This window comes from Cyprinus carpio, unplaced genomic scaffold, assembly GCF_018340385.1.
Source record: "Cyprinus carpio isolate SPL01 unplaced genomic scaffold, ASM1834038v1 S000006651, whole genome shotgun sequence".
NCBI lineage: Eukaryota > Metazoa > Chordata > Actinopteri > Cypriniformes > Cyprinidae > Cyprinus > Cyprinus carpio.
The window spans coordinates 256431-281111 of record NW_024879275.1 but is presented as its reverse complement, the minus strand read 5'-3'; the positions used below and the strand labels follow the sequence as shown (position 1 = coordinate 281111).

Sequence of the window (24681 nt, the reverse complement as noted above, 5' to 3'; positions counted from 1 at the left end):
CTACGAAAGCAAAGTCCACTAAAGGAGGTAGAGCTTTTTCACATTTGTCTCCCAAACTCTGGAATAGCCTTCCTGATAATGTTCGGGGTTCAAACACACTTTCTCTGTTTAAATCTAGATTAAAAACTCTTTGGTCAAGCATTCAAATAATGCATCTCATAATTTTGGACTGCAGTTATCTGATCAAATGCACATTATTATTCTTTAGCTTGGGTTAAACTAATTAATTTTACTTGCTTGGAACAGCAGCTACGCTAATTATGTCTCTATTTGTTTCTCTGTTTTTTCCACAGGATTTACTCAAGCTAAAGTCTGGATCCAGAACATCTGAGAAGAGATGATGCCAACCCCTCAGAGGACCTCAGATGATGCTAACCCAGAGACAACATACAGAACTACCACATTATGTTATAAGTTTGATTGCATAATTGCTGTTAATAGTGTTAATCGTCTGTTTGTTTACGTCTTTAATTGATTTTTCTGAACATTTCTGCCATATGCACATGAACTGACAGTCACCACTGATAAGCTACTACTAAATATTGTAGAAACTTAATTTTCTGCGAAGTTGCTTTGCAATGATTTGTATCGTAAAAAGCACTATACAAATAAACTTGAATTGAATTGAATTGAATTACCCTGTTAATGTGATTTCAGTGTGTTGATATGCTGTGGGTGAAGTTTAAAAAGCTGCTGTTTGAATGGTTTAAGACGAAGTCTAATTCCACGACCAGAAAGGAACAGTTCACCCGAAACACTGCAGTGAATGGGTGCCGTCAGAATGAGAGTCCAAACAGCTGATTAAAACATCAGAATAATCCACAAGTAATCCACAGCACTCCAGTCCATCAGTTAACATCTGGAGAAGACAAAAGATGAAACAAATCCAGCATTAAGACATTTTTAACTCAAATACGAGTCTATAATAACTTAAATTTTGGGGTGAACTGTTCCTTTAATAACCCATGAGCCATTACAGAGGCAGTGCACTTTTAGCTGATCAAATTTACTAAGCTTTATTATATTATAGCTTTTGTTTTTGGAGCTTCTAATTACTAGCGGTCCCAAATATTAAAACACTAATGTGCATTCTCATTAATTCCCTTTATTGATATGATATTGAAAATGTCATTTTAGGCACTTGTTGTAGATTAATAATATTTTAAATCACCCTAAAATGTGCTCAATGTTTTATATATAAGGTTCCTTAAATGCAAACTGGATGTTTACGTTTCCTGAAGACACTGTGAGCGGTGTTTGCTGTTGCTAAGGTGATGCAGCTGGTTGCTAGGTGATGTTTTGCTCATTCTAAAGTTTTGGTTAGACTTGGCAGTCAGCACTAATTACCTGCTGCTCTTAAATTACAGTCGTTATCCATCTGCTGTCAGTGCATTATTTATTTGACATCAACTATCTGATGCGAAGATGCTCAGGAAGCACTAAACTTTCCTAGTTGGGTCCGGATTGTGTGGAAACTGAGTGTTTTGTTCTGTTCATCCTGTCAGTGTGTAGTTTTGTTCAGTTTGGGGTCACACACAGATTCATTTCTCATGAAATCTGATAGAAGAGTTACAGCGGTAATCTGATCTGATTTCTACACTTATCCCGACACATCCATAGTGCTTCCTTACCGTTAGCAACGTTTCTTGTTTTTACACAACAACATGCATTGGTCTTTGCTTTATCAACAATAAACTTTGCACTTTCTGATTTCCTTCAGAGATTTCCTGCAGATTAACATTGTTTCCAGAGCTGCTTAATGAACACCACGTGTGTGAAGTTTCAACATCAGACCAGCTTTCCATTATAATAGTTAGAATTAGTCATAAATAAAAGTGATTCATCAGTAAGTAGAATTTTCTGTCCCTTAAAATGCTTTTAAAGAAAAATATTTTAAGAAATTATAAAAAAAGGATCTAGTTTTAAAGGATAGATTATAGTTAATAGATTACTTTATTTGATCTTTATAGATTTATATATATATATTTTTTATTATTACATCACGATCTGAGCGTAACTTTATTATCTGACATCAACAAACGTACTTATTTTTATACATTCAAAGTAAATTGAGCATATATTGCATCTGTCATAAATAACACACAAAAAAAAATATATTTTGCATCTTGTATGTTTTTATTTTATTTTATTTTATTATTATACATATAAGTTTTTAAAGCATAGATTATAAGAACTTATTTTATACATATAAATTTTTAAATCATATAATATAATAAATAAAATTTTTCAAATCAAAAATTATAACAAATTATTTGTCTCTCTTTAATAATTTTCTTAATTGTATGTAAAGAGGTTCTCTTATTTTTTCCACACACACACAAAAAAAATATTTATTTTTTTTATATTTTATTAAGATAAATAAACAATTTATTATTTATTATTAATTAATAATGTATTATTAATTAAGGTGATTTAATCTTGATGTGAGAGTAGCTTTATTATCTGACATTAACAAACTTGTTAGTGTGTCTTGAGAATTTTAATTCAGAATAAACCTATTTTTCTTTTTATCTTTATGAATTCAAAGTAAATTGACCTTATATTAAAAATGCAGTTAAGCTGCAAATAAAACATTCACTATAATAGATCAGAATTAGTCATTTATAAGATAATGTAGAATTATTTTAAGAAATAAGTCTGGTTTTTAAATTATAGTTTAACAGTTTATTTGTCAAAATACAAATATTCACAATTAATTTTATGTTAAGAGGTTACAATATTACTTTATTGTTTTCCACACAAAATACAAATTTGCACATTTAATTTAAAATTTTATTTTATTTATTTTATTTTACTTATATATATTAGGATCCGAGAGAAGCTTTATTATCTGACATCAACAAAGTTAGTCATTAAAACAAAAAATCAAAACAAAACAAACCAAAAAAAAAAAAAAAAAAAAAAAAGAAAAAAACTTTATTTTTATAAATTCACAGTAATTTAGCGGCTGAGCTGCAGGTCAAACACTGACCGCTTGAGGGCAGCAGATTTCCTCGGTGACTTCCGGTTGCTGCGTGTGACGGATGCGGAAGCGGTGAGCGGCGTCACGTCCGTTTGTTTCAGCTGTGCGCGGTCTGCTGTTTTTATTGATGCTTCGGGCGCAGCGTCTTTGATTTTTAACGGTCGATTCTCTCAGTCTCACTTACAAGTCCTAATCTCAGCTAGTAAGACTCGTTTATCTGCGGTGACCGGGTCAGTGTCGGTTAAAGCGCTAAACGAGCTTCACAAATCAATAACTCATGAAGAATCGCTAAACGAGCTTCACAAATCAATAACTCATGAAGAATCTGCACATCACCTCATCTCTGCGTGTGCTTTCTTTATAATATCGGTATTATTTCACAATCAGAGTCACTATTTGAGATCAAACGATGTTCTGTCGCTGAGGAGCTCTTGATTATTATTAATATGTCAACAGTTTCTCTCAGCCTTACACCAGTTTATCATGATTTACCTCAGAATACCACACTTATTATTGTAGTATAATCATAATCAGCTCAGACAGAGTCTCTCTGAAAAATACAGATTAACATACATGTATTTTAATCATTTTATTCGGTGGTTTGTCGTTTTTTAATATGCTTGTTTAGTTTTTATTTTATGGTTTGAGTTTAGTTTTGGTAATTTTGTAACTTAAACATAATTTAAACGAAAATATGTGAAATATTTATTTATAGATTTTTTCAGTTTGATTTTATTTAAGTTATTTCAGTTTTTATTTTGGTTCAATTTATTAAATGTAATGTAAATGCATTTTAATCATTCTCGTTTACATTTTAGTAATTTTGTTTTTGTGGTTTTTGTTGTTATTTATTTATTTATGTGTCTTTGTATTTTTTTTTTTTTTGTGTGTGTGTTTAGTTATTTTCAGTTTCGGTCATTTTACTACTTTAAACTAAACAAAAACAAAAAACAGAGTAAGAAATGTTGCCTCACCAACTAAGTGAAATATTTACTGAAAGCATAACTTACATTTTTTTAATTATTATTTTTAATTGAAGTTTAGTAAACAATTCGTTTTTTTTAATTATTATTTTTAATTGAAGGTGATTTTTCCCTAAATTTTTAATTATTATTTTTAATTGAAGGTGATTTTTCCCTAAATCATACTCTATGGCCTTCAAACGGCTGTAGCTTCTTCTGTCAAGCATTTCTTGTCCATTTCCAACAAGCCATATATCATTGTGAATGTGAAAATAAATAGACATTTTTTGAAATGTGCTTATTCCGACTCATTTTGCCAGCACAGGTCACATATAGTATGTAAATGTAAACTTTTTTATATTTATACTTTTATCTTTTAATTCCAGAAGAATATGGAGTTGTTTTATGATCGATTATTAAAATCACTCGCCCGATATTTGTTTAGCGCTTAGTTTAAATAGCTTCATAATTGAAGAGTTTATTTGCAAAAACAGATAACTCTGAAAAAAATTTCACAAATTTAAAAAAATCATGTTTTTTAGTATGTTGTCATGCTTTTGTTGTGTTAGTTAGCTGTATTTTTTTAGTTATTTTTCAAACTAGCCCTACTGCAGTCTGATTGAGATTACTGCACAATGATCGTCTGTTTTCTTCAAATGCACTGCTCAGTTATAAACCAGGGCTGTGTTTGTGCAGCGTTCAGCAGAAGCGCCTCCAGAATGACGTCCGTCGTGAGCGACACGGCCGAAGCGGTGGATCTGTGTCCCGAGTTCAGTCTCTACCTCAAACCCATCTCCAGGATCACGGTCAGCGTGGCCCTGCCGCACCTCAAGACGCCCGGCAAGTCCATCTCCAACTGGGAGGTGATGGAGCGGCTGAAGGCCATGGTGCACCCGGAGCAGTTCTCCTCGCTGCGCATCTCCAAGAGCTCCATGGACTACCTGCGCTTCGAGGGCGAGGTGGAGAACCGCAGCGCCGTCAAGCGCTCGCTGGCCAAGCTGGAGGGCAAGAGCATCAAGCTCAGCGGCTTCACAGACGTCCTGAAGATCCGCGCCGTTGAGCACAAGACAGACTTCCCGACGCGCCACGACTGGGACTCCTTCTTCAGAGACGCCAAGGACATGAACGAGACGGTTCCCGGGGAACGACCCGACACCATTCATCTGGAGGGGCTCCCGTGCAAGTGGTTCTCCATGAAGGTGAGGAGATAATCAGCATGAGACATTAACACCCATACATCTACATTCAGTCGCTTAGCAGACGCTTTTATCCAGAGAGATTAGAAATGAAGACAGTAGAAGAAACACGTCTCAGTTAGCGCAACACCGTACATGTCAATTATACAAGAAATAAGAAAACAGGGAGAATAGGAAAAGAAGCTAGTGTTAGAGGCCTGTTTTTGTTAAAAATAAATAAAAGAAGACAAATAGATGAATACAAAAAGATAGAGAAGCTACTGTTAGGTTTTCATTAGGGATGAACCAATCATTTTTTTCATGGAGTCCGATAATTTCCATAAACAAGAAAAAGGAAAATATACATACAAATGTTTATTTGGTATTTAATAATAGCCAAACTGGCTTTTGGCAAAACATAACCGATTAGCGATTAACGCTACTGCCCAGTAAGTTTTCATACAACATAGATTACAAACATTTTTTTTGTTTTTGAATAAAGAACTGGCCAAATGAAAAGATAACTGTAACCATGTTTAGAACACCAAATAGACAGAGAAGATGCTTAATCAGCATTCAGTTTTTTTTTTTTTAAATCTTCTCCAAATGAGGGTCTTTACCAATATTAAAAGTATGCTATATAAATAAATAATTCCAAAATGTTAAAATCAGGTTGGTGCTTAAACTAAAAAGTGTTTCATTCATCCAATTTAAAAAAAAAAAATAGATGAATTCCACAGGTGTTTTTTTAGGAGCCAAGAAAAATAATAACTATTGGCTAAGTTTAGATTAATCATTACCACCCTAAAAATTTTAATTGGATGAATTAAACACTATTTTTCGTGAAAACATTCCATTAAGTCCGATGTATTTTAATATATAAAAATAATCATTCTATACAGATGACCTTGGGCTTTTCAAACGTGTATCAAGTTCACTACTTTAAACTGAAAAAAAAAAAAACGCATTTCAGTTTTGGTCACAGTAGTCCGTTTCGTTGTTTCACGCCTGCTATCACTGCCTTACATTATTCATTCACTTCTGCTGACAAACTGCCTGTGTCCTGCGCACAATTTCGAAAGGTTCCACACAAATCACATGATAGCGAATGATTACATGTATTCTTGCACGCAGCACTGCTGAAAAAATCGGCCGAAAAAAGACCAAAAACCGGCCCCGATCGCTTATTTTAAGCAAAAACCGTGTTTGCCGATTTATGGCCGGTCAACCGGTGCATCCCTATTTTTTCATTTATAATTTTTTTTTTTTTTTAAAGAAAACAAGTGGTTAGAAATAGAGAGAGTGCAAGTGTTTTTTCACATATTCTCCACTGAGGAACAATATTTGACTCCTTTAATTGATTTACAGGAGCCAAAGTTTTTCTAGCTTTATTAATTATATATTATGTTTTGTCATATTTCTGACATTCCATTAAGTGTATTATTAATATAATAAAGCAATAAATGATGGCAAAACGAAGTTATAGTTAAACTGAAATCTCCAGTAGGTGGCAGCGAGACACTGTATTAATTATTCATTCATTCTGTAAGAGTGCGTCGCGTCATTATTGATTCAATATGCAGAAACGAAGCAAGTGTTTTAGTTATGAAATCTTAAGTCGTTCACATAGCTGCAGATTCGTTCACTGGACAACAACGTTCTGTCAACAGTATTTCATTGGACTATTGGTATTTTCGTTGTAAAAATACCAAACAATAATTGAATAGCATTTGTTTTCAAATGTAGGCTACATTTAAAAGCAAAGCATTCTCTTAATATTAACCTTTTAAATAGCATTCTTGCTCGTATTTTAAACATGAAGAACAATAACTCGCAGGGTATGTATCTGTATGGAAGAGTTTGTTCAATTCTACAGTCCGTATAAATGTATGTATCTGTATGGAAGAGTTTGTTCAATTCTACAGTCCGTGTCAGTATTTGTTCTTCATTCTGTAAGTGCTACAAGTCTGCTCTGAAGATAAAATGAGCAGAAGCGCAGTTTGCTGAAGCTGCTTGTATTGACCGCAGAAGATATCATTTAAAAGTGAAAATGGTCCCGGTTTAATTTAAATATTTCTTTCTATTTAAATTATATTAATCAAAATGCATGTGGGTCAAAGACATTAAGATGTCCGCAAAAAAAAAGAAATTTACAGACGTGTTTTATGTCCATAGAAAGCACATTAAAGGTAAGTTAAGTGTCTTCTTTTAAGGTTTCAAATACGTTTTTTGGAGGATAAAATGTCAAAATTTGGTTGAAATAATGTTACATTGTCATTCAGTGTAACACAATATTTATGTAAAAATTCAAACAACATTCTTATTCTGACGTGTACATAGTCAAATATATAAAAGAATAAGGGAGCATTATAAATTTTATTGTGTTTTAAATGAGAAAAACAATTCTTATTAACACATAGTGGCAAATTTTACAAATTTAAAATTACAGCTAATTAGTATTTGGGGTGAAAGTAATTAGTCTGTTAATATCTCATAAATTGATTTTTGTTGTAAATAGTCCTGACGAGACCGTTACACTGAATTAAATATTAGTGGGACTCTTCTGTAAATCGGGGAAATGTATAATATGTATTTTTTTGCTTAGAAAAACAAAAACAAAACTGCAATTAAATTATTTTTAGAATTTTTTGGTAAAAACAGCAACAATTAAAAGCAGGATTACACTTATTGTTTTTATTCTTAAACCCTTTTTGGTCTTTGACCCACGTCTAATCAGCTGAATTCATGAAACTCGACCGTTATAATAAATGTATTAATGTATTTATTCTCGCCGAAGACGGCGCTCCCGACAGACCCTCGGAGGAGGCGCTCCGGACGGTTTTCCAGCGCTTCGGGAAGATCCGGAACGTGGACATCCCCATGCTGGACCCGTACCGCGAGGAGATGACCGGGAAGAACTTCAACACCTTCTCGTTCGGAGGACACCTGAACTTCGAGGGCTTCGTTCAGTATCAGGACCACACAGGATTCGTCAGGGCCATGGACTCGCTCCGGGGAATGAAGCTCATGTTTAAGGGAGACGACGGGAAGGCCGTGGCCTGCAGCATTAAGGTCAGCTCTCAGTCCAGACTTCACAAATTTACATTTACATTTATTCTGTTTTTATTATTTTTAGTGATCAAAAAGCATGTCTGATTAATTAAAATAATAAATATTTGATTTTTACCAAATTATCTTTAATGTTAAATACATTTAAAATTTTTAAATGTTAATAATCAAAAGGCATGTCTAATAATTATCTTTTTTGATAACTTTATTGGTAGCACTTTACAATAAGGTACTTTAGTTAACATGAACTAAGAATTAATCCTTCTGTAGCATTTATTAATCTAAGTTAATATTAATTTCAACATTTACTAATGCATTATAAAAATCAAAAAGTGTGCTTGTTAACATTAGTTAATGCACTAATTAATTAAAGTCATGAACAGGGTGCGAAATCACGAACATTTTTTTCCCCCAAATTACATTTTTTCCTATTTAATGTTTTTATTATTTTTTTATTTATTTAATTATGTTAATTATCAAAAGGCATGTCTAATAAACTGCATTCATGAAACTTTATCTTGTTAATAAAATTATTATTATTATTATTGTTATTTTGCAATAACAATAATACTATTAATATTAAATTTTTACATTTTTTTTATAAAACAATTTTTAAAGATTTTATATAAATCCCTTATTTTTTCTGGATTCTGTTTTCAGTTATTTTAGTAATCAAAAAGCATGTCTAATTAATAAGTCATGAAAAATTTGTAACAATTTATAAAAAGTTAGACACAAATTTCGTTTTAGGCCCCTGTAAAATCTGTTTTATTTTTCCCCAAATTCTTAATTTTTTAGTTTTAATTTTAAGTTTTTTATTTAAATTTTAATAATCAAAAGCTATATCTAATCAACTGATTTATGAAACGTCAACTTTTTAATACATTTATTACTTTTTGAAACAACAGTAGAATCCTATGAAATGTATTTTTTCTGGATTCTATTTGAATGATTTTAGCAATCAGAAAGATTATAATTAAAAAAATGTTTTTTAAAGTTTTCATTTTAATTACATTTTTTATTTTAATAATCAAAAGGCATGACGAACCAACTGAAATCATAAAACAAAAATTAAAAAAAAAACATTTTCAAAAAAAATCAACAATAATAGGATCATGTGAAATGTTTTTTTTTTGGCAATGAAATGACGGCATTAAACATTGATTTAATATAATTTTTAAAATGTAATTTTATTGCGTGTTCAAAGAAGACATGAACTTGAATGTTTATTTTATTTCACATTATGAGTTTTTATTTACATAATGGATTTTTTTTTTTTTTTTTTTAACAGTTTTGTCTTTAGTTTTGAAAGTCCTGAAAAACTTTATTTCTAGGTTTTAATATGGTTTGGACCCCACTGTGTATTGATTTACATAAAATCATATATTAATATTATATTTTAATTTAATCATGCCATCTTCTGTTGGGAAGTTCATAGAAGTCTATAGTGATTTTAAGTATTTTAATAGTTTTATTTATAATTTGAATTAACTTTGTTTTTCATTAGTGCTGTGAAACAATTAATCACATCCAAAATTAAAGTTTTTGTTTGTAATATGTATGTGAACTGTGCATATTTATTGTGTATATATAAATGCACACACACAATATATATTTAGAAAATATTTGCATTACTGTTCATGTATATATGGGATGTGATAAATTACATAAAAAAATATTTTAAATGTATAAACTTAACATATTTTTTTTTTAAATATACACATGCATGCACACAAACATATATATTACATAAACAAAACTTTTGGATGTGATTAATTGTTTTACAGCACAATTTTTATGTACATAATTTCAAATTTCAATTAAATTTTAATTTTATGTCGTCATTTTTATGTCAATTCATTTTATAATATTTAAATATAATATTGTATATAAATAAACTTGAATTATTTTAGCACTACAATTTAAAATAAACAAAAATTAAGTGGTAGAAAAATATAATGCTCAGTGAGAATTAGCTATTTTTGTATTGATTGTAGTGTTGCAATGCAATGATTAACAATAACAATAATATTCGGATGTTTATTATAAGCTGAAGGTGTGTTTTCTCAGGTGACGTTTGACACGACTAAACACCTGAGCGATTCGTCTCTGAAGAAGCGTCAGCAGGAGCGAATGAAGCTGCAGGAGCTGGAGAAACAGAGAGAGGAGCAGAAACGCCGAGAGAAGGAGGAGGAGGAGCGCCGCAGGGAGGAGGAGAGGTACTGCAGGAGTCTGTTCTGCGTTTAATTGATCAAAAATACAGTAAAAACTGTGAAATATTATTACAATGTAAAGCAGCTGTTTTCTATGTGAATATCTGTTAAACTGTTATTTATTTCTGTGATGTGCAGCTGTATTTTCAGCATCATTCTCCAGTCTTCAGTGTCACATGATCTTCAGAAATCATTCTAATATGCGGATGATTTACTGCTCAAGAAACATTTCTGATTATTATCAATGATGAAAACAGTTGTTCTGCACAATATTTTTGTGGAAACCGTGACATGTTATATTTTTCAGGATTCACAGATGAACAGAAAGTTCAAAATAACAGCATTTATTTGAAACAGAAATCTTTTGTAACATTATAAATGTCTTTACTGACACTTTTGATCAACTTAATTTGTCCTTGATGAACAATAATTGATGGTATCTGTCTCAATATTTAATACCTTAAACTAGAGCTGCAAGATTAATCGTTAAAAGATCGCAATCTCGATTCTAAATGACAACAGCTTGTCTGTCTATTAAATCTTTGAAAAAAGTAACTGTGTTTTGGTAAGAAACCGCTTCACAAACAACTTCACAGGATTATTTCTTACAGTCATTTCTATTATCACAGAAATGCTGGGCTGAAAGTGTAGAATATAAACACTGATGTCTATGGTAGTGATCAAAACAGAGCAAATCCCCTTGTGAAAGTAACTTGCGCTTCAAATAACGTTTGTGTCGATTGCATCGTTTGGCCAGTAGGTGGCGACAGGTGACTGTTAAAAAAGTGTATTTGTCATTGAATCCTTAATTCAAAAAATTCTTACAAAACGATTCATTGAATCATTGATTCAAACCAAGTCATTTTAATATTTAAAATCAGTTTATTAAATATATCATATTTTAAATATATATATATAAATTATATCTATATATTATATTATATATATTGTTAAATGTGTATATATGTGTATATATATATTGTATATGATATATATATATATATATATATATATATATATATATATATATATATATATAGATATATTATTATTATTATTATTATTATTATTATTATTTTTATTTTTTTTTCATGCAAATTAATTACACACTTTTAAATAGACTGCAGCAATTCATATTTTGTCTCAGCCTCTAGTAAATCACAGGTTATTTTGTTAAAGGGTTAGTTCACCCGAAATGAAAATTAGTCCATGTTTTACTCTCCCTTGAGGCATCCTATAATAAATAATAATACATGTGTGGGAATATCTGCTTAATAGTGAAGAAATTTAATAAGCACAAGAAAGAATCATATTTATGCATTGTAATTCATATGCATTTATATTATTATTATTAACATTATTATTTAGATTTTTTTTTTTAATTGAATGAATATAATTTTTTGATGTTGCTCTATAATTGTTCGTCTGTATGGTTGTGAATGAAGTGTTTTTCACATGAATGCTATGGTGTTTCAGGAAGCAGCGCGAGCAGGAGGAGGAGGAGAAGGAGAGGAGGAGAGAGGAAAAAGTGCGCAAACGAGAGCAGAAGCTGAAGGAGAAGGAGGAGAAGAAGACGCAGAAGAAGCTGAAGAAGCAGCAGGAGGAGGAGCAGAAGAAGCTCCAGCTGAAGATCTCCACGGAGGAGCGTAAGCTGCTGCTAGCGCAGAGGAACCTGGAGTCCATCCGTCTGATCGCAGAGCTGCTCAGCAGAGCCAAGGTTCACTTCATCACAAACATCACCTGCTTTCTGTCTCATAGTACAGCCATAGCTGCAGGGCACTATGAAATGTGGAATCCAGTCATAAAAAGGGAATTTTCTGTATATTGTGGAATGCCACAGAATTTTAAAGCTCTTCACGACAACCCACCAAAGTTTGGTTTATGAAATCATAAAAGAAATAAAAGTACTTAGATATTGCTTTTTTGACTTTATTGACATGTGACTAAAAGGAATCCAAAAGTAATCGGATTACATTACTTTTACATTGTGGTACTTGGATTACATCACTGAATGCTTTTTAACTGAAGTAATTTGTAACTGTAACAGAACACATCTTAAAAGTAACCCTCTCAATCCTGATAATAATGATACAATTATACAAGTTTAAAGGAGTAATTACATGATTCTTCTTCCATGTTTAATTTTAACAGTAAACCTTAGTTGTGCAGCCCTTCGTTTGTTCATTTTCATTTAATTATATTTTTAAGATTTATTCAAATGTCCATTTTTATTCATTCATTTATTAACACAGTTTTTGATAAAACATTTGTATTAAATGCTAAATCCAGAAAACTTAAAATGGAAAACATAAGAAAAAATAAAAATATTTCATAGGGCCCTGCTATTGTAAATAAGTTAATAAATTATTAAGTTGTTAAAATTTTATACGTTTTACAAGCAGAAAAATTTAAATTTGGAAAATTAAAATTTTGGGGAAAATAAAACTTATTTCATAGGGCCTTAATAATTGAATTTTTTTTATACTTTTAATAAGTTGTTGTTAAATTGTATAAGTTTCATTATTTCAATAGCTTTTTGATTGCTAAAATCTAAATTTTAATTTAACCATTAATACGGTAAAAAAAAAATTACAATAAATTAAAAAAATAACAGAAAAAAAAAATTGGGCAAAAAAAACAGATTTCTTAGGGATTTAAAAATATTTTAATTATTGATAAATTGTTACAGTAAATTTAAAGTTTTTTTATTTTAGTAATTAGACATGCCTTTTGGTCTCTGAATTTAATTTAACCATTAAAAATGTGAAACACTAAAATGGGGGAAAAAGGAATCCAGCAGAAAAAAAAAACTCGGAAAAAAATAACTGATTTCAAACGGCTTAAAAAAAATTTGTATGCTTTTAATAAACTAGTGATTAATTTCAAAATTGATTGTAAATTAAAAGGTTCATTATTTTAATAATTATACATGGTTTTTGATGAATAAAATTGATTTTAATTAAAATGGTGTAAAAAACTGAAAGCATGATTTGTGCTGAGATGTGAGCTGCTGCTTGTGTGCAGAGGCTGAAGGAGCAGCAGCAGCAGGAGCGCAGACGTCTGGAGGAGCGCAGACAGCTGCAGGAGGACGAGCTGCGCCGCGTGGAGGCCGAGAAAGAGCGGACGCTGGAGCTGCAGAGGAAAGAGCGCCAGCTGCGTGACAAACTGCTGGGAAACTTGCTCAAGAAGAGCACCAACACTGACGCCGTCCATCTGGACCTACAGATCTGTGCCACGCAGACCCAGACGCAGACGCAGACAGAAAGCCAGCGCAAAGAACCCAGAGAAGCCAAGAAGCAGGAGAAGCGGAAAGAGAGCGAAGCAGACGGCGGCAGACGTGAACGCAGACGGAGCAGACGCAGACGCAGCAGGACACACAGCCAGAGCAGCAGCCGCAGTCGCAGCCGCAGCCGCAGACGCTCACATCACCGATCCAGACGACACTGAGAGAACAACCTCATCAAAACACGGCCAGGTCACATTCACCTGAAAAATACAACAAAACATAAGAAACTGCTTTTTGCGTAAAGAAAGAGAGGCCTGATTTAGGACCATTAAGATTTTTTCCCCCAGCAAATTATGTTTTCATAAGGAGTGTGAAGCCTGTTTCAGAACCCGTTTTACAAGCCTTTAGTTTTAGTTTTTCATTTTATTTTATTCCCCAGCAAATTGTGTTGCCTATATAAGAATTAAGATTTTTTTTTTTAAATATAATTTAAAAAAAAAAAAATGTTTTATTCTTAATTATTAATTAAAATTAAGATTTAATTTTTTTTTCTCTCTCCAGCAAATGATGTTGTCTATTTAAGGATTATTAAGATTTTTTTTTTCAATGTCTACATTTTGATTTATTCTTAATTATTTGTAAAAAATGAATTTTTTATTTTTGTATTTTTTTTTTATAGTTTTTTCTAGTCTTTTTTTGTTTTATTTTATTCATAAAGAACACGATGCCTGTTTTAGGACCATGAAGATTTTTTTTTCCATTTTTCATTTTTATTTGTATTATAATTAAGTTTTATATTTTTAGTTTTATTTTGAGTTATTTAGGGTTTATTTATGGTTACTTCAGTTATCTTCAAATTCTCAGTATAATTTCTGTAATGCATTCGTAAGTCTTGCTTTTGAATTTGTTTGTGATTCTCATTATTCTCATTAGATTTTTTTATTACTTTTTTTAACACTAAACTTGAAAAGTTAGAAGTAGTACAAAAAATAAATAGCATGATGTATAAATGCCTTACATTTGAAATAACAAGATTGTTTTTTTTTTTTTTTTTTTTTTTTTTTTGAACGACTAATGAGAATCAGAATTTTTCACTTCGTGATAATAAATGTGTAGGAAAAACTGTGCATCATTTTTAAGAAAATAATGTCAAAACAATCCCTAAATACAGTCCCTAACATTAGGCCTTATTTAATATAATTTCTTCTGATTGTGAGGTGAAATATGACCTGGATGGTTTTATGATGGTTTCATTTGAGTTTATCCTGACCGTGTTTTCTGGACGAGATCTGCACGGTTGAGTTATGCTTTTGTTTCATGCGTCTGGTTCAGATTCACAGACTGAGCTGTGTTTGAGTCTGTACTGAAGATCTGATTTAGGTTCTGCGTTGCTGTACTACATAGACTACAATCCTTGGTTCTTGACTTGAATTTTAAGTTGTAGAAAGTGTTATGAGAGTTTAATGTTATCCATTTATTTCAAGCACCTCAGTGTGGTTTTGTGTAGGAATAGGAAGGTTTTAACGGGGAATCCAGCTTTGTTTTCCTCCACACAAGTGCAGTATTGAGATGAAAGCACATGTTTGAAGTCATTATTGAGACTCTGAAGATGTTTGTCACTCGTATGAACTCATGTTACTGATCTCAATAAAGCAGTGCTTTGATCCCAGCGGGAATCTGCCGTCATTTCACTCCTGATGAGTTTCAGAAAGAGCATGAAACCTGTTTTAGGACCATGAAGATTTTATTATTTATTATATTTTTTTTTTTCTTCAAAATTTTAATAGTTTTATTTTTCATTTTTATTTTTCCCCCAGCAAATTATTTTATTATATTAAAATGGGTGTGTTTGTTTATTTTAAAGTGTTTATTTATTTATTTATTTATTTATTTTTTCCCCAACTAATGTTTTTCATAAAGAACATGAAGCCTTTTAGGACCACAAAGATTACATTCATTCATTCATTCATTCATTCATTCATTCATTCATTCATTCATTCATTCATTCATTTCATTCATTCATTCATTCATTTATTTATTTATTTATTTATTTATTTATAAATTCATAAATAATTTTATAAAATCATAAACGCAGTTTCACATTCTCTCATGATGGTTAATGCTCACATATTTAATGATTTTATTATAACATTATTTTTAGCAAGTGTGTTATTCCGGTTGTTTTTATTTGAAAATAATTTAAGTATAATTTTTTTTTAATTACGATTAATTATAAGGTTTTCATCAACTGATTAAAAAACTGATAAAATGTAAATATGAAAATTAAATGCAATGCAAGTTGCTTTGGATAAAACCATCTGCCAAATTCATTAATGTAAAAGTTATATCAAAGTTATATTAGTAAAACTAAAACCAACTAAAACTGAAACCATTAAAAAAAAAAAAAAACTTAGTTACTTGAAATAAAAATAATATATATTGCATATAAAATGTAAAAAAAAAAAAAAAAATCAGCTCCTTCTTTTAATAATTTGTATTGTTTAACTTGATGTATACCCAAAATAGCTACAGTAAAACTGAAATAAAAAGACATTAAGAAATTACAAATTAAAGTAAAAAACAAAATGTAGAAATACAAACTGATAACGTCTGAAGTTTACTAAAATAACACTGGATTATATGAAATACATTTTAAAGCAGAAGAACACAAGAAGTCCCAGTGATTTCACCAGGGTTCAGAGGTGCTCTAAGGCATGGGTAAAAATAGTTAATGAATATTCTTAATGAACAGAGTTCATTAGTGTGATTGTAATCATGCTGTGGATCTTCAGGTCGGGATGATCCTGTTGTTCTGCTGAATCATCAGCTTCATTCATTCATTCATTCTCTGAACAAGCAGCTTCTTGCTTTGAGAGTTTAAAGCCTCTGGATTAAAGCAGGTCTGTGTGCGTTCAATCTGGACGCGGATAATCTGTGTAATCTGATTATGTGTGTGTAAGAGCCTGCGTTCCTCAGTGTTTCACACACAGACGCCGCTGATCATGGCCGGAGAAGAGCCGTACCTGAGAAAGATCCTGCAGTACATGGAGGGATTCCTGGTGTCAAAGGTACAGATCCACATTCACATCCATACATTTATACATTTAGATTGCATTAAAGTGTGTGATTCTGTGATGCAAAGCTGAATTTTGACCATAAAGCGTCATTAAAGACGTTCATAATGTTACAAAAGATTTATGTTTCAAATAAATGCTGTTCTTTTGAACTTTCTATTCATCTGTGAATATAAAATGTATCACAGTTTCCACAAAAATATTGTGCAGCACAACTGTTTTCAACATTGATAATAATCAGAAATGTTTCTTGAGCAGCAAATCAGCATATTAGAATGATTTCTGAAGATCATGTGACACTGAAGACTGGAGTAATGAGCTGAAAATACAGCTGCGCATGTGCACAGAAATAATTAAACTTGAACAGAAGAGACTTTCAAAAACTTTATACGAGTCTAAACAGCTATTTTAAATTATAATAATATTTCACATTTTCTAAAATACTTTTGATCAAATAAATGCAAACTTGAACAGAAGAGACTTTCAAAAACTTTATACGAGTCTATTAATAAAAGTGCATGCTGTCACCATTAATTATTGCTCTTTGATTAAAAATTGGATGTTTAAAAAAAGTTATTCACTGTTCATATGATCTCATTTGTTTTTCTATTTTCTTTTTTTTAAGATGTTTTCTTTTTATATTGTTTACTCAAAAGACAATATAGGAAAATATAAGTTGATTAACTGTTTCCTGCTAGATAAATTTCCTTACATTTACAGAAATCTGGCTCTAAACCTCTGTTTTCTTTATTCAGAGTTGATCTAGACAAGTATATAGAAACTATTAGAAGCTCTGTTCATCCCAGTGCCTTAGCTATAATAATAATAATAATAATAATAACAACAACAATAATCTCCTGTTTATAGACTTCATCAGTGTTGGGGGTAATGCATTACAAATAACGCTAGTTACGTAATCAGATTACTTTTTGAAGTAACTAGTTACGTAACGCATTACTTTTTAATTTAGAAGGAAATATCTGAGTTACTTTTTTAGAGAAGTAAATCCAGTTACTTTGTTTCCCATGTATTGACTGACAGCTCTCCTGTTCCCATATTGGGAGAAATCGGAAGTATGGCGGCGTTGTGTGCGCGCTGTGTGGAACTGATGTTTACTGTAGTTCTAGACTAAATGAGATGAATGGTGCATTAATTCATCCCACTCACAAAAAAAAAAAAACAACAAAAAAAAACAGATTTAGTATTCATCAAAATTAATCAAATACAGTAAAATGCAAACTCAGAATATGACGCAAACCTGCAATACACTAAATATATTAATCACACAAATGTATCTCATCCCATTTTATTAACTAGTGGTCTTTGCTGCTGACCTTTAATGATCCAGTTCAACCATACTAATAATCAAAAATGTACTTTAGATAAACACTACAATTGTGCTTCATTGTTTTGTTTTTTTTATTGCTGAAGAGATGTTGAACCTTCTTCTCCTGTGTTCTACTGTACAGACGTGAATTACTTTTCCTTCAGGCCTGAGGTTTATTCATTACACTTTTTGGTGTGAAATGGCTTTTACATTTGCTATAAATAGAACTTCTTATATTAAAAACAATCAAGCCCTGCTCATATTTAAAAAGTAACATGAAAGTAACGCAAACGTAATGTAACACATTACTTTCCCTATAAAAAGTAACTAAGTAAACGTATTTAGGGTTAGGGCATTAATTTCAAAACTAACAAAACCAAACACCCCAAACACTGGACATCTCTGAAATCCCTAAATTACATAAAAGAGATCAAAGAAACACCCCAAAAATCCCATGATAGATACGCGCAGAACCATCTCTGAAGTCCGATCTGAATCAAATGATTCGCGAACCATCTCTGAAGTCCCGATCTGAATCAAATGATTCGCGAACCATCTCCGAAGTCCCGATCTGAATCAAATGATTCGCGAACCATCTCCGAAGTCCCGACCCAGACAGCAAGCAGTTTTGGCCCAGATCCGGCCCACATCTGGCCCGCATGGATTTCATACGGGCCAGATGTGTCTGCCGGACCTGGGCCGAAACTGCTTGCTGTCTGGGGATCTGAATCAAATGATTCGCGAACCATCTCCGAAGTCCCGATCTGAATCAAATGATTCGCGAACCATCGGCGAAGTCCCGATCTGAATCAAATGATTCGCGAACCATCGCCGAAGTCCCGATCTGAATCAAATGATTCGTGAACCATATCAGAACTACCCAAAACAAAAAAACCATTCTCAAACAAACGACTAACTACATACACCAATAAAATCATTTCTAAATCAAAAGATCCACGAAGTACCCACCTAAATCAAAATATAATCGAACCATCTCTGAAGTCCCGATCTGAATCAAATGATTCGCGAACAATCTCTGAAGTCCCGATCTGAATCAAATGATTCGCGAACCATCGCCGAAGTCCCGATCTGAATCAAATGATTCGCGAACCATCGCCGAAGTCCCGATCTGAATCAAATGATTCGCGAACCATCTCCGAAGTCCCGATCTGAATCAAATGATTCGCGAACCATCGCTCGAAGTCCCGATCTGAATCAAAAGATGATTCGCGAACCATCGCCCGAAGTCCCGATCTGAATCAAATGATTCGCGAACCATCGCCGAAGTCCCACAGTCCCGAATCAAATGATTCGCGAACCATCGCCGAAGTCCCGCTCTGAATCAAATGATTCGCGAACCATATCTGAAGTCCCGATCTGAATCAAATGATTCGCGAACCATCTCTGAAGTCCCGATCTGAATGGCGAACCATCGCCGAAGTCCCGATCTGAATCAAATGATTTGTTAACCATCTCTGAAGTCCAGATCAAATGATTCGCGAACCATCGGCGAAGTCCCGATCTGAATCAAATGATTCGTGAACCATCTCCGAAGTCCCGATCTGAATCACTGAAGTCAAATGATCTGCGAACCATCTCTGAAGTCCCGAGATCTGAATCAATGATTCGCGAACCATCGGCGAAGTCCCGATCTGAATCAAATGATTCGTGAACCATCTCTGAAGTCCCGATCTGAATCAAATGATTCGCGAACCATCGCTGAAATCCCCATCTGAATCAAATGATTCGCGAACCATCGCCGAAGCAAGTCCGATCTAATCTGAAATCAAATGATTCCCAACCATCGCCGAAGTCCCGATCTGAATCAAATGATTCGCGAACCATCGCCGAAGTCCCGATCTGAATCAAATGATTCGCGAACCATCTCTGAAATCCCGATCTGAATCAAATGATTCGTGAACCATCTCTGAAGTCCCGATCTGAATCAAATGATTCGCGAACCATCGCCGACGCAAGTCCCGATCTGAATCAAATGATTCGCGAACCATCGCCGAAGTCCCGATCGATCTGAATCAAATGATTCGCGAACCATCGCCGAAGTCCCGATCTGAATCAAATGATTCGCGAACCATCGCCGAAGTCCCGATCTGAATCAAATGATTCGCGAACCATCGCCGAAGTCCCGATCTGAATCAAATGATTCGTGAACCATCTCTAAAGTCCCGATCTGAATCAAACAGTGGCGTATCTGGCCCACCTAACCCACAGTGGCAGCTGGCACATCTAAAAATAGATGCAGAATTATTTTTTATAGTCTCAATAAAAAAATGTTTACTAAACTTGGGCTATTGTTGTTAACTTAGAAAATATATATTTTAAAATCAACCCTTTCACGCATAAGTTACAAATATTTTAACTGACCCCTTGTTTCCATGGCGACGCACACAGCGCCTCATGATTGTCACGTGACACACACGCGGCCACAATAAAACTAACAGATGTATCGCTATTCGTTTTATTCGTTTTTTCATTTTTTATTAAAAAATATTCACAAACATTGACACGCTTACCATGTCAACTATTTGATATTTCCGATTCTTCGTGTAAAAAACCTTTAGAAATTATCTTGATCTAACGAGATGAGCGCTGCAGTTCAGAGTCCTGTCAGCCGGGTTTAACGTACAGTCAACTGTCTCTGGTACAGCACTTGAATTCCCAGTTTCTCCCCGAAATACATGAAAGTAAGTGGCTGTTGAACTGTTCGTGAGAATAGAGTAAACTTTATTGTTCTGCTATGTGTGTCTAATATATGAATAAAACACATAGGCAAATTACATTTGAATATATAGATAGTTTTTACTGCTTCCATAGACATCAGTGTGTATTTTACAAACTACCAATGTATTGTTTTACTAGTGATAAGTCTTTTCAATTTATTAAGATCAGATTCTGCAGGTAAAATTACAATAGTAAGGTGACTTGACTTGACTTGACTTGACATAGCTTTTGTGACTTGACTGTTGACTTGACTGACTTGCCCAAGGAAAAAAAATACTTGGGACTTACTTGAGACTTGCCTGGAAGTTACAATCATCAATCTCTGATAAGAGCACAAGAGCGTTATCATACCTGACGATACGTCGTCTGAAAACGGTAGAGATGGTAACGGACTTTTTCGAAGACATTAAACCATTCCTATAAAAGTAAAATAAAGAACAGACGCGAACAAAATACAAGTAAGAGAAGTTTGTCAACAACAGTTATGAGTAATATTTGTGTGATTTTATGGACTAAACTCACCTGGAAAACAGTGAAATCAGCGAGAAATGGGGTGTTTTCCCTCTCGTGACATTTGCAGTGTTTGCACTCCGTTTCCTGGCAAACTCATCCGGTCCCCGCGCGCAACCCCCCATGAAAGCCACGTCACCTCATGAAAGCCAACACACCCTTACCGTTACATAAAGATAAACATATGAAATAAACATATGCCCCTTATTTTTTTTTCTGTAAGCGGGGCGCGCGGGCCATTTTTTAAATTTAATTGTCGTCTGGCTTTCGGTGTCATTCCAGCTATATTAGCTGTTACCAAACAGCTTGTTTTGCTGTTTACCGTGTGCAAACTTGTTTATCTTACATGTTATTTTTAATGTATTGTCTTGATTATGAACGTACTGGTTTTAGTGGCAACCAGTTTTACCGTTTACTGCACTTTGTTCTTCTTGTTTATTTCCCTATAACCATGACCATAACGTTTCACTCTACATTCACATACAATTTGTTGGCTGGATAGAATTAGATCACTACATAAACAATCAAAATGTCATTCAGTTATGATATTGCTAATTTAAAATTCATTTTGTAGTTTCTATAGCCCAGTGCAAAATACAGGCCTGCAATAGCATAATAGTGGGACACAAAGTGGCACTTTTATTAGTTTAAGATTTTGTATTGTTGCTTTTACAAAACACTCATATGTGTATGTATGTGTGTGTGTATATATATATATATATATATCAGTATATACTATATATATATATATATCTGTGTGGTGTGTGTGCTGTGTGATGTGTTTGATAATAAGGTGCATCTGAAAGAAATGTGAATAGTCATGAAAAAAGTTCATTTTTTGTAACTTTTTTATTAAAAGTGAAAAAATTTTCATATATTCTAATCTTGATTCATATTTTTTTTTTTTTTTATGCATTAGTGCGATCTTAATTTAATGCATGTAAATATTGCATATTAAGGACGAATGAAACTATCAAAAAAAAAAAGTATAAAAAAAAGGAGTTAAACAAATATTATTTAAATTTTTAAAATTGATTTTTAAAGAAACTGGTACCAGGTGGTGTGACAGTAGGACAAAAACACGTAAACAGGTGTCACAACTAGGATGGATTTTTGATTTTATTACTTTTTTAATCACACAAAAGGACGTTCACAGCCTGTTCTTGTCAATAATTTACCTTGCTTATTCCAAGCTTAACGCTGTCATTACAGTGGTAGGCAAGACTACATTTGGCAAATTTTCTATGATATAGCGTAGGCTGTAACATGCACTTTTTAATTTACAAAAAATATAACTTTAGGTGGATTGTCAGATTAATATGCACAACAAGCAATGAAAACAGTGTGTAGTGGTTCCAAACAAAGTTCAAAGGACATGGTGTCACACCAGCAGGACATGGTACAAAAATGTAAAAAAAATCGAATAATAACATTTGCGCAGCTTCTAACAGGGCCCTGTAGGAAATATAATTTGTGTATGGTATCATATATATTACGTGGCCTGAAATATTATGGGCGTCCGTACTCAAATAGTTAGAGAACCACTGACTGGTAAAAGTAAGGTGATCGGGCCAGGGACGTGTCTCTAGAAAATGGCACACATCTGGTCACACCTGGTTATAGGCCATATCAGGCCGCCACATACTAACAAGCCAGAACTTCAAACCTAAGAACCTTTTGTCTACACATGGGCCGGATCTGGCCCCATACAATAAATTGCCATAAACTGACACTAAACGCCGCATTGATGTGTGTGCGGCAAATCTGGCCCACATGACCTCCGCCACACTGCCAGAGCTCAAGCCTATCATGTGCCATACTTTGGCCCAGAATAAGGCCCAGAAGTTTGTATGCTATCAGGTATGAATGATTTGGCGAACCATCGCCGATGTCCCGGATCTGAATTCAGATGAGTCGTTGAACTCATCTCTGAAGTCCCGAGTGCTGAAATTCAAATCAAATGATTTCGCGAACCATCGCTGAAGAGTCCCGATCTGAATCAAACTGATTAGCGATACCGCATCTCTGAAGTGTCCCGATATGAATGCAAAATGATTTCGTCTGAACCTACTCATCTCTGAAGTCCCGATCTGAATCAAATAGATTCGTGAAACCATCTCTGAAGTCCCGATCTGAATCAAATGATTCGGCGAACACATCTACTGAAGTCCCGAATCTTGAATCAAATGATTCGCGAAACACATCGTCCGATCGTCCCGATCTGCAATCAAATGATTCGCGAACCATCTCTGAAGTTTCCCGATCTGAATCAAAAATGATTCGTTGACATCGCATCTTGGACAGTCCGATCTGAATCAAACAGTGGCGTATCTGCGCGCCACCTAAACCCACAGCTGGCCACATCTAAAAATAGATGCAGAGGAATTATTTTTTTATAGTCTCAATAAAAAAAGTTTACTAAACTTGGGCTATTGTTGTTAACTTAGAAAATATGATACTGTTTCAAATCAACCCCCTTTCACGCATAAGTTTACCAAATATTTTAACTGACGTCCTGGTTTTTCCATGGCGACAGCGTCATGATTGTCACGGTGCACACCGCGGCCACACTATTTTAACTAACAGATGTATTATCTATTCGTTTTATTTTCGTTTTTCATTTTTATTTAAAAAATTTCACAAACATTGACACGCTTACCATGTCAAACTATTTTGATATTCCGATTCTTCGTTTAAAAACCTTTATGAATTATCTCTGATCTCTTAACGAGGAAGGAGCGCTGCAGTTCAGAGTCCTGTCAGCCGGATTTACGTAACAGTCAACTTGTCTCTGGTACAGCACTTGAATTCCCAGTTTCTCCCGAAATTACATGAAAGTAAGTGGCTGGTTTGAAAACTGTTGAGAACGAAGTAAACTTTATTGTTCTGGCTAGATGTGTGTCTGAGATATGAAATAAAACACATAGGCAAATTAAATTTGAATATTAGATAGTTTTTAATGCTTCCATAGGCATCAGTGTGTGTATTTTCACACCAATAACTACCAATGTATTTTTTTACTCGTGATAAGGTATATTTAAAACTATATGAAACCTAAAATAAACATAGTGGTTGAAAACACTGAATAGTAGTATTATTGATAATTGTGATATTATGACAGCGCTGAGCGAGTCACGTCTCGTGGATCCGCGCCAGCCAACGCGCGAAAAGCAGTTTGAACTCTGGCAGTTCTGTGGACGCCACCTGAACATTCAAATCATACTCTCAGCGGGCACAGAAATAAAAATCCAATATATGGTGTCAATACTGCTCCAAAAATGTTAAAATGTAATTTACATTTTAAATTATTTTCGTTAAAAATATCTGCCGACATTCGGACTCCCAACCAATCAGCAAACAGGCAGCTGGACTGTGACCCCAGCAGCTCCCCAGAGATTCTTTG

General features: G+C 33.4%; 1 protein-coding gene across 2 annotated transcripts; it reads left to right on the top strand.

Annotated features, from left to right (window-relative positions):
- The first annotated feature begins 3202 nt into the window (after window positions 1-3202).
- Window positions 3203-15297, top strand: akap17a (A kinase (PRKA) anchor protein 17A). 2 transcript variants are annotated; one of them, XM_042755217.1, is made up of 7 exons: window positions 3203-3249; window positions 3289-3352; window positions 4642-5144; window positions 7917-8192; window positions 10260-10408; window positions 11879-12119; window positions 13427-15297. In XM_042755217.1, exons 3-7 carry the CDS (start codon window positions 4665-4667, stop codon window positions 13847-13849), a joined length of 1569 nt encoding a protein of 522 aa, XP_042611151.1. In that variant the 5' UTR covers window positions 3203-3249; window positions 3289-3352; window positions 4642-4664; the 3' UTR covers window positions 13850-15297. The 2 variants fall into 2 exon arrangements, with proteins under 2 accessions (XP_042611151.1, XP_042611150.1); XM_042755216.1 differs by lacking the exon at window positions 3203-3249 and having other exon boundaries at window positions 3289-3330.
- The last annotated feature ends 9384 nt before the right edge of the window (window positions 15298-24681 follow it).